The sequence below is a fragment of the Martes martes genome, assembly GCF_963455335.1.
Source record: "Martes martes genome assembly, chromosome: 4".
Classification (NCBI taxonomy): Eukaryota; Metazoa; Chordata; class Mammalia; order Carnivora; family Mustelidae; genus Martes; species Martes martes.
Window position 1 is genome coordinate 172317239 of NC_137891.1, and position 14753 is coordinate 172331991.

Consider the following 14753-nt stretch of genomic DNA (forward strand, 5'->3'; position numbering starts at 1 on the left):
TATATCACCAAGGCAAAGGAGAATGGGATTAGCATGATGGGTTTAGGCCTTAGTCTCCCATGGCCTTGGAGAGGTCCACCTTCCTGGAGAACAGTGCTGTCTGATATCTGAACAGAACTGAGATGTGAGCAAGGAAGAAGGGGATGGCCTCTTTCCAACCCTCCCCATCTTCTAACGCGTAGCTGGCCTGGCAGTGCTGACCTGCAGTTCAGTAGACAGAGAAGGAAGATAGAAGGAGCTTGGGGTGGGGTTGGGGGACACTTGCATGGTTCAGTGGGTAGAGCTTTTGACTTTTGATTTGGGCTCAGATCATGATCTCAGAGTCGTGGGATCGAGCCCCATATCCCATTGGGCTCCGCACTCAGTGAGGAATCTGGTTTTTTCTCTCTCTCTCCTTCTTCCTCTGTCCCTTCCTCTGCTCAAACATGTGCGCTCTCTCTAAAAATAAGTAAGTAAGTAAATAAATAAATAAACAAATAAATAACAAAGGGAGTTTGGGCTCCTGAGTCAAGCATGCCTGCGTTCGTGTCCTAGAGTCATTTCTTGCAAGCTGTGTTACTTCATGGCAGCTATGTTATGCTCTGTACTGCAGTTTCCTCATCTGTGGAATGGGGATGGAACAGATCTTACGTTGCTGGCTGTTGGGGTGATAAAATGAAATAACACTTACGAAGCGCTTAGCATCGTGCCTGGCACTCAGTAAGTGCTCAGCAAAAACTAGCCATTAACATTTTGGTGGGGACTACCCCCTCCTTAAAGTTCTGCAGTCTCATGGGGTGCCAGGCTGGCTTAGTTGGTGGAGCATGGGACTCTTTATCTCGGGGTTGTGAGTTCAAGCCCCTCATTGCGTATAGAGATTACTAAAAAAAAAATTCCCTAGCCTCTTGTCCTCTGGGCCTCCTCCTCTTTCTGTGACGGGTTCTCGCTCCCACTTCAACCCCACAGTTGGCTCCTCTAAGTCTTCTCTCAGGGCTCTAACCATCAACTCTTCTTCAGGCGGAGGGCATCCAACCTCCTCTCCTACCGCCCTTCTTTCATGAGACCCTGGACACTCCTGTATGTTCTGTGGTCTCTTAGGCTCATCCTTGAGGCCCGTTGTCACTGCCCCCACTCTTGCCCCAGCACCCGACACTGGCTGGCCCTCTATCCCTTTGTGTGAGATTCTACCTTAAAAATAGCCATTAGAACTACTCTAATAACTTCTACCTGCCAACACAGAAGATGTCCAGAAGGACATAGAGAAAAATTTAAATTTGTGCAGAGAGCTAAGGGAACATCTGGATAACCTCTAAGTGTCCAGGTAGGGCTTCGTGGCTCCCATGATAGCAATTTCTGTTTGCCTCCCTCCCTGGGCAGTGAGATTCTCGGGGCAGGGAGGATTACTCATTTAGCTGTCACCCTGGTGCCTGATGTATAGTTAGTACTCAGAGAAATGTCTGATGAATGAAAAAGATTCCTGGCTTTGCCACTGACTTACTAAATGACTGTGAATAAGTTCCTTTTCTTCTCTGGACCTCAGGGTCCCGACCAGGGCACTGGACTATGTCTCAAGGAAGCCCTTTCAACATTAGAGTGAACTTAGTGGCCAATGGATGCAGGAGGGATGGGCTCGCTGGGGTGGGGTCTCAAGACCTCTAGCAATATTCTGTGCTCAGGGATGGGCTCAGAGAGAAGGGCTGCCCTGACCCCTCTTCTTGGGAGCTACTCGGTACTCTAGAGGAGGAGGTTGAGGGCAGTGAGCGATCTCTGGCAATTAATCCTGCAACTCCCAGTGGCCCCACTCCTTGGGTCCCCTTGCTAGATTACCAGCCTCGTCTGGGAGACTAGTCTCTGGAGGAAACCCTGGTACCCTTTCCTCCCCCCACGCCCGCCCACGAACAGGCTGTTCTTGTTTACGACCCTCTTCCCAGGAGAACAGCGATTGCTCATCCCTCCATGTGATATGAGAGGGCTGGGCTTTCAGGCCTGGAGGAAACTCAAGCCCCAGCCAGCCACTTGGCATCGGAATGCTCAGCTGGTCCCCTCTTGGGGCTCATGTGACCGGGACCCAGCTATAAATATCAGAGGGGCCTCAGACCAAGACAGAATTCGGGCGCCAGGAGAAGAAGGCAAAGAGGCTCTGGGTGGGTATTTTGTGACAAAGGCAAGGCCCCAGGTCTGCGTAGAGCGAAGCAGGTGAAGGAGGCAGCCAGGTGAACCCCCACAGCTCCTGACAATATGGATTATAAATCAAGCCTGATCCAGGATGGGAACCCTATGGAGAACCTGGAGAAGCAGCTGATCTGTCCTATCTGCCTTGAGATGTTTACCAAGCCGGTGGTCATCTTGCCTTGTCAACACAACCTCTGCCGCAAGTGTGCCAATGACATCTTCCAGGTCAGTGCCGGGCGGGGCCGAGTCTCGGGCCCCAGGTGGCAGCTCAGCATTCCTACGGTAGAAAGCCATTCTCTCTTAGTCAAGGGCTTCTAAACCAGGGCTCGCTTTCTCCCGTACAGAGAAAGTCCCGGAGGAGACCTAGGGGCTGAAGGAGGCTCGGGGGCAGCTCTGGCTGCCCCATTCCTTCTTCATGACGCGTGTTTCCCGTCCCCACCCTGCCCCCAGCTCCCCCACCGCTGGCCTGAGCCTGCAGTTGACTCTCCAATCAGGAGTCAAATGCCTCAAGCGATAAGTGGGAGAGGCAGGCGGAGAGGAGAGAGAAACCAGACCCCAGGGGCTGGAGCCAGCTCCCTGGTGGCAGGGGGCCCAGAGCTTTAGGAGGAGGAAGGTGGCCAGGAGACACTGGGCAGTAGAGGCATCTTCCCTCTCGAGGCCGGTTCCATATAATATGGAGCTGGAGGGAATCCATGTGCTTCACAAAGGAATGGGAGGAGGCAGGACTCAAGATTCCCAGAAGCACTTTACGAAATGTTCTCTCACAATTTGATCTTTGAATTAGCAGCCTTCCCAGCTGGGTCTAATAATAATGCCCCTTGCATGAATGGGTTGGAGGCTTGGAGCAGAAGGTTGCTTGCCCAAAGTCATTCAGAGGATGACCGTGACTTGAACCTAGGTCTGCTGATCCCAGACTCGCTTAGTTGTTTCTCAGGTGCTCCCTGCTGTGAGTGGGCTGGCTCTCATCTCAGGGTGGGGAGCTCCAGGTCAAATGGTTTGACAAGAATGGTTGGGGGGAACAGGAAGAAGGACAATAAGAGATTGTCCCAGGCTTCACCTCTGTCCTTGTCACCTGCAGGCTGCAAATCCCTTCTGGACCAATCGGGTTGGCTCCGTGTCCATGTCTGGAGGCCGTTTCCGCTGCCCCTCCTGCCGCCACGAGGTGATCATGGATCGTCACGGAGTGTACGGCCTGCAGAGGAATCTGCTGGTGGAGAACATCATTGATATCTACAAGCAGGAGTGCTCCAGGTCAGTCCACCCGGCAGCCAGGAGCCCATCCTTCCTCCCCAGCCGGTCTGTGCCTGGCTCCCCCAGGCTCCTAACCATCTGCCCGGGATCCAGTGCCCTGGCTGGAAAAGCTAGACTCTCCAGTCCAGAGAGCCATCTCCCTCTTCCTCAAGTAGAGCGGAGCCTCATCTCTATCCCCCGGCCCTGGCTCTCACTGTCACTCAGGGAATGGGAAGAGCCCAGACATTAGGCTGCCCTCCTAGCAGAGACTGAGACAGGAACCAGGGGAAGGGCGAGATGTGACAGGGAGAGGGATGCACTGGGGCCAGCTAAGTGGCCGCGACAAGCAGAGAAAAGTGCCCAGAGAGAACACAGCCGGTTTCTCTATGGTGAAGGTGACCGCTCTCATTGCGGGCCCTGGGGAAGCTTTCTCTTGCTGCCCCACCACAATCCCGTGGATCAGGCATGACTTTCATCAGCCCCATTTCACGGATGAGGAAGCTGAGGCTTAAAGAGATGATGTCAATTGCACAAGCTTTCCCAGCTGGGAAGAGAAGTGGCTGGAAACAGCTCCGACAAGTCTTCCAGGCTGCTGCCCTCAGGCCTTTTGGTCCCAAACCGTCACTCAGTGCTGCCTGCAGGCAGTGTCCTTCCCAAGCACAGGGGACAGTCCAATCTTAGTGAGAAAAAGCCCTGACCGGGTGCACCATTGGCGAGTCTGACTGTTACTGAGGCACTGTGGGAACGTGGGTGAGTCAAACAAACAAAGTAGGGTTTGTTTTTGTGACTCTCAAATAGGGTTTTGATGGGAAATGTTAAACGTATCAAATATTTGTGGAGGACCTCCTGTGTACCCACCATACTAAGCATTTTCCGTGCATGACCCTGGTGTAATTCTGACGGTAATCCATGCAGCATTCTTACCCTCATTCTCCAATGAAGAAATGGAGGCTCAGAGAGGGTCAGAGGGTGGGGGTAGAGCCAGGTGGCAAAGGGAGACCCCTGCCAGGATGGGGGGCCCTGGGCTAAAAGGATGAAAGGAAGGTAAGTCTGGAAAGGAACTTATTTAAGAACTGGGGGAGATAATAATGCCTGGGGTGTGACCAGTTGTGCAAGGCTGTTCAGAGGTGAGGCATTGCCATGGGTGGGAACAGTCATCAGCCGACATTTGTGAGATACTCGCTGTGTTAGGGGCTGGGAAAGTAGCGGCAGTGTAGACACGGGGTTGGCTCTAAATGAGCGTATAGTCTAGCTGGGGAGGTAGGACTGAGACCCAAAAAATGAGCCTCAGATGGGAAGAAACTGATGCCCCAAGAGAAACACAAATAACATGCCAGAGTCACGAAGTAGAGAACACCACCGAGGGAGAAAAGCAGTTGAAGAATGTATGTTTGGGAAGGAAAAAACCTTTCTGGACTTTAAGTTGAGGTTTAGGCTGAGCTGTTAGCCATCCCTGGGCTGCCCGTGTTCTGGCTGTGTGACTTGGGACCCACACATTGCTTCCTTCGATGAACCTGGGGCCACCCTCCCAACGTGCTTACTGATGTATTCTTACCACCTGCCCCGAGTCACGCCCGCCTCCACGCTGCAGAGATGAGGAGAGGCAAGTCTCCTTGCTCTGATGGCCATTACAGTCTGGTGGATTAAATATAGAATTCAGTGAGGCCATGAGTATAAATTGCTTTGCTCAGAGTCCGGCCTGCAGTCACCAAGAGCTACAGGAGCTATAATTAGAGCAAGTACACTCTTGTCTCCCCTGCCCTGACCAGATGGGTGACCTTGGGCAAGTCAGTTCACCTTTCTGTCCAGTTCCAACCCTGAGACTCTACAGCCTTTCCCATGTTCGGCACTGGCGGGGCCTAAGGCCCACCACCAGCGTCAGAGTCCCAGGATATGAGGACAGCCTTGGTGTCACTGGCTTTCCTGTTTCTGGGTCTCCAGAAAATGAAGAGGACTGGAGACAGCCAGTCACTGAGAGCTCAGGCCCTAGATCGGGGGTGAGGGGGGGCTGGAGCTGGGGAGGAGACAGGGCCTCCCCCATCTGACTTATGCTTCTTCTCCACTGCAGTCGGCCCCTGCAGAAGGGCAACCACCCCATGTGCAAGGAGCACGAGGACGAGAAAATCAACATCTACTGCCTCACGTGTGAGATGCCCACGTGCTCCATGTGCAAGGTGTTTGGGGCTCACAAGGCCTGCGAGGTGGCACCACTGCAGAGTGTCTTCCAGGGACAGAAGGTACTGGCCGGGGCTGCCTCCACCCCCAGCCTGGGCCCACGGGTCATGGCTGGAGGATTCAGGATGTGGATTTGATCCCTGTCAATCTGCTGAGCCGGCCTTTCAGGAATAGTCCCTCTGGAGGGACTTCCCAGGCCACAGGAGGAGGTGGCTGAGCTCATGGGTTATACTTAGAGCCACTTGAGAGCACCTGGGTGTGGCCACAGGGGAGCGACCAGACCCCTGGGTCAGGCCACCAGGGTCCTCTCAGGCCACGGCTTCTAAATCCCAGGGTGCTTTGGGTCCCAGATACCTCTGTGCTGTGCTGATCACCTCTCCTGTGGCAGAAAGTGGCCCAGAACCCACCCCCACCCCCCCGCCAGGGCCCCCAGGCCTGCGGGAGTCCCATCATCCTTCCCATGCACTAAGCTGTGGCTCCTCTTTCTGGACACTTCTTCCCTGCCTCCCACTCTTCTCTTGATCTCTCTCTTCTAGAACTTTCCAACTCTATTTCTTTTCTGCGTCCCTTCTTTCCTAGAAACAGACCCCTCCTCTGACAATACATTGCTGTTGTATTTTGGTCATGTCCCCTTTTCTGGGCCTCATCTATAACATCAGGGACGCAGTATCTCTCTGATGTTCTCTGCTCCGGCCCCAACCAGCAGCTCAGAAAGAGGCTCTTTCTGGCAGAGAGGGGAGGGCGGGTGCCACCCCCGAGAAGACAGGCTCTGAGACTATTTCTGTCTCTCCTCTCCTGATCCCCCCCGCCACTGCCACCCCTCCTGCCACTAGACTGAGCTGAGTAACTGTATCTCCATGCTGGTGGCGGGGAACGACCGCGTGCAGACCATCATCACTCAGCTGGAAGACTCCTGTCGAGTGACCAAGGTGAGGGGGAAAGGAGTTCTGTCTGGGGGTCCGAAGCCTCCCGGGACAACCTGGTTTCTGAGGTGAAGGTTCACCTGGGGGTAGTGGCTGCTGGTTGGGGCCTAGAGGCTGGGGTGTTCAAGTGGGGTTGGTGGGGTGGGGACCAACTGATCCATTCATCCACTCATTCACCAAAGGCTTCTGGAACACAGCTGTGGGTCGGGCCCTGCCAAAGGCGCTGGGGATGGGGTGGTGACCAAGACAGACCTGATCCCTGACCTCAGGGAGCATCCCAGCAATAATTCTCAGTATTTCTTCAGCACTAATAGTTTCCAGAATGTTGTCTTCAATGTGTGGTAGACTAAAGCTTCTCAAACTTAAAAGCGATTCAGATCACCCTGGGATCCTGTTAAAATTCAAGTTCTGATTCAGTAGGTCTGAAGAGAGGCATGAGGTTCTTCATTTCTAACAAACTCCTGGGGTGTTGCCCAGCTTGTGGGTCCATGGCCCACACTGTGAGTAGCAAGACTATAGAAGCAGAAGGAAAATTTTCTATCTCTGCAAAAGCAGCCATGATTTCCCATCTCCACTTGAGGTGGGGGAGCTGGAGAGGAGATGGGGGGAAGGATCATCCTACTCCTGGTGGACAAAGAGTTGTGTGAACGGTGGCTTCAAGGGAAGGAGGGGGGCATTACTACTACTCATGAGATGCTCCCAGTCTGAGAGAGGGTAATAGAGCCCCCCAGTCTGATGAGATACTATTATTATTCCTATTTTATAAGTAAGCAAACTAAGAGGTAGCATCTGTGTTGGAGAGAAGGGAGCCTCAATGCGGAGGCCACTAGAAGAGGCCCTGCTAGGAACAACTGAGGCAGAGCTTCCTGAATCCAGTCATGATCCTAAAATGGGGTTGTGGGGGAGGGAGAGAGTGACTTGGGCACACACAGAGGGCCCCGAATAGATCATCCCATCTGACCCTGGAGTCTATATTTTTGAGGAAGGGGCTAGCTTTCTCCATGACACCAGCCTCCAAATGTTACTGGTCTGCTAAGTAGCTATGAGACCTCAGCAAGCGCTTTCCTTTTGCTAAGCCTTCATTTTGTCTTCTGCAAAATGGGGACGTAGTCAGATCTCTTCCAGCTTCAGACCTCTGATTCCTAGCACGCCCATCCTAGGAAGGAAGTGCCGGGAATAGGGAGGAGGACCCCACAGGGTGCGACTCTAAGAATTCTGTCCCCAGGAGAACAGTCACCAGGTGAAGGAAGAGCTGAGCCAGAAGTTTGACGTATTGTACGCCATCTTGGACGAGAAGAAGAGCGAGCTGCTACAGCGGATCACACGGGAGCAGGAGGAGAAGCTCAGCTTCATCGAGGCTCTCATCCAGCAGTACCGGGAACAGCTGGACAAGTCCACTAAGCTGGTGGAGACGGCCATCCAGTCCCTGGATGAGCCTGGTGGGGCCATCTTCCTCTTGGTGAGCGGAATAGGAGGGTGTGGGTGGTCACTTCAACCAACGGGTCTGACTAAAGTGCAAGTCATGCTCCGTCACTGGTCACCCATGTGCTCCTGGGAAAGCCATTTAAGGCGCTAAGCCTCAGTGTCCCCGTCTGTAAAATGGGCGCACAATGATTCCTACCTTCTTTCCTCTTAACCGATTTCGTGAGGATCAAATATGAGGATGTTTGTGAAATGGCATTGTAAACTGCAAAATACAGTGTCCATGTAGAGACTGTTCATCGAGAACATTCTATGGGTCAACCACAGAGGCAGAGACAACAGAGATGAATGAGACACAGCCCTGCCCTAGAAAAGCTTGTTGGGGGAACAGAGAAAAGGATCAACGATAAGATTTCATAGCTCAATAAAAATTTCCAAGCACATACTGTGGAACAGGGTTTGGGCTAGACATTGGGCATAAAAAGGTGATTAGGGTATGATTCTCATCTTGGAGACTTGGGGGTTTAAGAGTGTTTAGAATGATACCCTGAAAATCCAAGCTTCCTGCCATGACCATGGAAAGGTCCTAGAGTGATGACCAAAACCCGTGCAGACCATGAACAGAAGGAAAAAACCCAAGTGCTGTTCAAGTCAGGGCAGGGAGCAGGTCCCCCTGAGGCTACGGAATGACACCAAGGGCCCACCTGTGGCCCAGTTACTGTTTTTGCTGATTTCTTGGGGCCACTTCTTCTGTATTCCTAACCCTTCGCTCTCTCTCTTTCCCCCCACAGAGTGCTAAGCAACTCATCAGAAGGTCAGTATCTCTCCAGGACTATGATCCAAGGCCCCAGCTCGCACCAGGGCCTCTGATCTCTGTCCAGTGGGCCTCCCCCTGTGCATGAGGTTGGCTGGGAGGGTCTCAGCCCAGTCTAGCTTTCCTGGCCTTTGCATCCCCTGCCTTTTGTGACAGGAGAGGAAATACCCCACCCTCCAGGGGGAGCCTCTAGGTGCAAGGCCTGGGTGTGGGCACAGATACATGCACTGATGTGAATTGGAGCTAAGATACCCCTTTCTCTCACTGAGGCCCAGAAATCTCACCCTGCCCCTCCTTTCTCTCTCTCCCACCCCCACAGCATTGTGGAAGCTTCCAAGGGTTGCCAGCTGGGGAAGACAGAACAGGGCTTTGAAAACATGGACTACTTTACTTTGGACTTGGATCACATAGCAGACGCCCTTAGGGCCATCGACTTTGGGACAGGTAAAGGAGGCGGCAGTGCCACATGTCTATTTCCCCGATCCACCCCTGGGAATCTGTTTCCCTTCCACTGAGCCCCACCTGGACGCAGGTACACTAGCAAACAGGCAAACTCCAACAGCCAAGTTCTTCAAGAGCCCAGAGCCTAGCACAGCACCTGGCACATAGTTGTCGCTCAGTCAATTACAGATAGACCCGCTGCCTGGAGGCACACGGCAACTGGAGTCAGGCAGATTAAGTTCAAATATACGTTCTGCCACTTGTTATCTGTGTGACCTTTGGTGAGCCCCTCTCCTTCTCCAAGCTGCATTTTCTTTTTCTTTTTAAATGTTTATTTATTTTAAGTAATCTCTACACCCACCACGGGGCTCGAAGTCATGACCCTGAGATCAAGAGTCACGTGCTCTTCTGCCTGTGTCCGCCAGTCGCCCCTGAACTGCATTTTCTAACTTTAAAAAAATTAAGTTAAACGTGGGCCTACTCATCATGACCACACCATGGTGCTCTTGCAACAGATAAGATAGCGATGCAGGGGAGTTTGCCGGGTACTAGATAAAAAGTAGTTACTGCCTAAGGCTGGGCTTAGCTTCCGCTTCTTAATCCTACCATCTCTGATACTTGGGCACCTTAATTTACCTGTTATTATGTCCTCATTTCTGTTTGTAATTACTCTACCACAGAGTACCTATAATAATTATAACAACATAACCGTAACAATAATTAGGAGAAAGTAATAAGGGGAAATGAGGAAACCAGATGAAGAGCAAAGATTTAATGACTTGCCCAAGGTCACACAGTAGCAAGGTAGGTATTTAGAAAGAGAGAGCGGATCCAGTTTTGCTAAGTGTTGTACTGATTTGAGAGGCGATGCTCCAATGACCCGCTGGGAAAGACAGAGCTGGCCCGTCCTGGGTTGTGTCCCACACAGGCTTTCAGAATCTGATGTTGAAGCTATACTCAGAATTCCAAAACACCCCACTCATTAAATTCTGTCATTTAACTTCATGAGATAGTTTCTATTGTTGTCTCCATTTTGTAGTTAAGGAAATAAAGCTGAGAGAGGGTCAGTAATTTGCTGGAGGCCACACAGCGAGTAAGTAGCCCAAGCAGACTCCACCAAGGGATTTGGCTCCCAAAACCCTAGGGAGGATTCTATGAGATGATGTGTGTAAAGCGTTTGACACGCACGTGTGCGCACACACACACACACACACAAGATGCTTGGCACCACAGTTGGCACATAGTAAGTGCTCAGCAGATGCCGCTAAGAGCAGTTAATTGTGATAATAATTAAACAACAACAACAAAAACCCCTGGGTTATGCACAGGTCCCGGCTATGTAGCTGGAAACTGGACTGATGTTTTAGAGGCATGCACGCTTTTAAACCTCTCTCTTGGGATGCCTGGGTGGCTCAGTTGGTTAAGCGGCTGCCTTCGGCTCAGGTCATGATCCCAGCGTCCTGGGATCGAGTCCTACATCGGGCTCCTTGCTCGGCGGGGAGCCTGCTTCTCCCTCTGCCTCTGGCTGCCACTCTGTCTGCCTGTGCTCGCTCGCTCTCTCTCTAACAAATAAATAAATTTAAAAAAAATTTTATAAACCTCTCCCTACACACTCTTGACAAATGCCCGCCCTGCTTTCTGGTGACCCCTGCAGGGCCCCAAAGCATTAAGGAAGTGGCTTGGGAGAGGGTGGGGGTGGAGAACAGACACGTTCCCTGTTAGCGGAGCTTGACGGAGATGTCCCGGGATGGGAAGGTGAGGACATAGGTCGCCTCCTGTCTGTCTGGGGCTCAGCTTCAAAGAACTATCAAGGAGATGGCCCAGGAGCGTCCCCCACCCCACAGCCACCCCTTTGTAGGCTGTGGAATGAGGAAAACCAGACAAGGAGTGCTAGGCAAGCGGATTTCAAAGCCTGGGCACATTCCTTCAAGACAAGGACTCTGATCCCTGAGACTTGGGGAGTCTGGTCTCCTCAGGTGGTGTGTCTCTGTCTAACTGGGAGGCGTGCAGAAGCACCAAGCGTGCTCCCCCCAAAGTCCCCTCTGGACACTGGCAGGTCAAGCGATAGGAGCTGCTGTTGTTACTAGAACAAAGAGGTGTGTTGAACCTCCCTCCTTTGGAGGGGTGTGAGAAGGAAGGAGGACGGGGCGGGGGGGAGGGGTGCGGGGAAGCGGGTCTCCGTGTAGCTTAGGTTCGGCAAGCTCCTCACCTGCCGGGCCACTCATGTCACCACAGGGCCATGGGGTCCCAACTGGGGGTCAGCAGGGGTTTGGATAAGTGCTGTCTCCAGCCTGGTGCCCCTTCGAGCAGCTCTCCTGAGGAACTGGCCCCATCCTATCACAGTAGTTCTTTGTCTCACGCAGATGAGGAAGAGGAAGAGTTCATTGAAGAAGAAGAAGATCAGGAAGGGGAAGAGTCCACAGAGAGAAAGGAAGAAGGTAAGAAATTCATCGTTTCTTCGTTCATTCAGTCATTCAACACCACGAAATCCTGACTGTGTGCAAAGTCCTATGCTGGACCCCGGGGATGAGGCCAGTATGTGGTGATGGCCCTGATACGTGTTTTATCCCTTCTGAGGGTAAAGTCCTGCTCCCTTTATCCTTAGAGGAAAAAAACACACAAAAAAACAAAAAAAATATTCACAGTAAAAAGCTCTCATTTTATATCTAAATGATCTTCCTGAGTGGGACACAATACAGTGTAACATAAAAAACATAAAAGACAAGGGACTTATGAGCCAGGCTGGGCCCGCTAACTTTTGTCTGGCCAGCACAATGTTTACATTTTTAAAAATTAGTTGCCAACATTAAAAAAATTAGGAGATAGGGGGGCAAGTTTTTTGTTTTTTAAGAGAGGGAGAGGGAGGGAGAGAGAGAGAGAGAGAGGAGAGGGAGAGAGAGGATCCCAAGCAGGCTCCATGCCCAGTCTCACGACCCTGAGATTGTGACGAGAGCCAAAATCAAGAGTTGGAGCTTAACCAGTTACTGCTTAACCAGCTGTACCTCCCAGGCGCCCCTGTTTTGTTTTGTTTTGTTTTAAGGAAATTTCAACTAAGAATTTGGATATCTACCTTCTTGTAAAAATTTGGGAGGAGCTAACAATGCTGGCCCCCACCCGCCCCACCAATCCCAGAGAGCGGGTGCAGGGCAGGGACCGCCCCCTCTGCCAGTTTGCTCCGCCCACCACTGTCAGCCCGCCACTCAGTCTGGTCCTCCGCTGGCCCCTGGGAGCACCTGATCACCCACGTGCCCTCCCACAAGTCATTTAGAAAACTCTCTGGGCTGCAGAGCGTGGTTAAGTGCCTGGGTTCTGAATGGCAGCTTTCCCAAAAACGAATGGTATAATTTTGGGCTGCTCACAACTTTTCAGAGTCTCGGTCTACCTATCTGTGCACGGGGGAGTGATACTACTGACCTCAAAAGGTTCTGGTGAAGAGTAGATGTGATCATTTAACACAGTGGCGCATAGAAAGGACATGTTTGCTAATTAGCACGTGTTTGCTAATAGCATTTTTCAAGCCCAGTTACTATTGGAACTAAATTCCAATCCAGTTGAAAAATACAGCACACTCTTTCGGAGTTTTGTGTTGGCTGTGCAATCCATCATGTTTTGACGACTAAATTTTATTTTTCTTTAAGAAGGCAGAGGCCAGGCAGGAATTGGAGTCTGATAATTTTGTCACTGGAGTTTGGTAAACCCTGGATCCCCCCGTGCCCTGTCTCACCTTGTATTTCTTTGTCTTTTTCTTGCAGGACACCAGTAAGGAACTGGATGAGAGAGAGACCTTCTGGATGCAGAGATGCCGGGGAGGGTGGGGAGGGGCCCAGCCACCTTGGTGACAGGCCCAGGGTGGGAGGGGTCGGGGCCCCTGGAGGGGCAATGCGAAGGTGTGTCTTCTCTCCACTCAGAGAGCAGGGACTAGCAGTAGGACCCCCACTGCTGTCTCCAGCAGCCACTGAACCAGAATTGGAAATGTGCTTGAAACAACCACACAGGACACTTTTCTACGTTGGTGCAAAATGGAATATTTTGTACATTTTTTAAATGTGATTTTTTTGTATATACTTGTATATGTATGCCAATTGGTGCTTTTTGTAAAGGAACTTTTGTATGATAATGCCTGGTCATTGTGTGACCAGCTATTGTTAGAAAGAGGGGAGGGAAGTCAGGCTGACAAAGCTGCCCTTTTCCTTTCCTGGGAGGGAGGGCTGGGGATCACTCACAGGCCTAGAAAGGGATACTGTACCGAACAGGTGACAAAGCCCATCGCTGACGTAGGGGATGGCACCTGAGTTTGTGTTACATGTTGTTCAATAAATGCACAGCGCTCTCTTTCTGTTATTACCAAAGAGCTGGGGTTTCATTCAGCCTGTTGTTCTGGAGAGACGAGCTTAGAGCGGATGGACAGACGGCCTGATGAGAGGTGTGCCGTGGGCTTGGTTTCCGCCCCACCAAAGAAGAAATTCTTTAAAATAGCATTTCCCAATGGAAGGGGCATGGAAAACTGACCCTGAGAGGGGGTCCCCAAGAAACAGGTTTAGTGCCTTGTTCTCTGGTTCTCCCGAACACCGGGATGGCAGCAAAGCCTCAATGCTGTAGCCTCAGTGCGATCCCAGGGCAGCCGGAGGGGCGGGAAGTGGCAGCGGGACAGGAAAGGAGGGAAGCAAATGTTACATGGGTCGTGGGGCATCACTGAGCCGGCCACAGCATCACCAAGAGACCCCCTGCTGCTTGCTCAGTCCCATGAGATGTTTCTAGCAGGTCATAAAGAACACAGCACTGCTCAAACCAGTTCATCAGAGGGAGGGAGGGAGGGAATTCTGTCTCTGTCTCAGGATATAAGTCTGCCTCCCAGAGTGTTAATTCCCTTGCACTTCTGGGTTGCACTTCCTGTCCCCCCCCCACTTGGGGCAGCTGCAGGGGTGGGGGGGTTACTAAAAGGCACACCTGACTGCAGGTGTTGGGATGAGCAGAGCCTCTGGGCCCAGTTAGGTTGGACATAGGTGCTGGCTTGACATGGGTGCTGGCGTGGCTGCTGCTCTCACCACAGGCGGCCCAAGAGCAGCTCTGCGGGAGCCCAGCCTAATGCAGAGAAGGCCAAGCCAGCCACCAGAGCTAGGGGATGGGTGAGGCAGAGACCAAGGCCAAAATAGCATCCAGGGTCTCCAGGAACAAGGAGCCAAGGGGCCAGTAGAGAGGTGAGGCTGAGCGGATCCGAAGAGGGACTTACTGGGTCTGAGATGCTGCAAACTTACGCATTTGAGAAACACTGCAGAGTCTGTCCCATGTTTTCAACATTGAGAACACAGCAGCAAGGTAAGGGCTCTGAGCAGTCCTGCCATAAAGAAGGCGATTTAACCTTAGGCAGTGATCGGTCCATCTAGTTCATGGTGTTTGAAATACTGCCGCTTGATATTTCCTGGTGGATTGAGTATTTAACCCAACATTTCCCAGCTTATTCATTCACGTGATGTCATCCAGAACTAGTGTCCTGTGGAGCTCACTTCACGAAAGTGCTTTACCCATCATGCCTTTGTCCATTTTTATTCTGGGACGAAGGCTAACTCAGTCCCTAACTTTGAATTTAAAAAATTTTC

At 51.8% G+C, this 14753-nt stretch overlaps 1 protein-coding gene across 1 annotated transcript; it reads left to right on the forward strand.

The window, feature by feature from the left end:
* The first annotated feature begins 2079 nt into the window (after nucleotides 1-2079).
* Nucleotides 2080-13502, forward strand: TRIM63 (tripartite motif containing 63). The gene is made up of 9 exons (XM_080802141.1): nucleotides 2080-2376; nucleotides 3230-3402; nucleotides 5450-5618; nucleotides 6390-6485; nucleotides 7705-7938; nucleotides 8693-8715; nucleotides 9035-9159; nucleotides 11520-11594; nucleotides 12909-13502. The coding sequence occupies exons 1-9, from the start codon at nucleotides 2218-2220 to the stop codon at nucleotides 12917-12919; spliced, it is 1065 nt and encodes a 354-aa protein (XP_080658267.1). The 5' UTR covers nucleotides 2080-2217; the 3' UTR covers nucleotides 12920-13502.
* Nucleotides 13503-14753: the final 1251 nt, after the last annotated feature.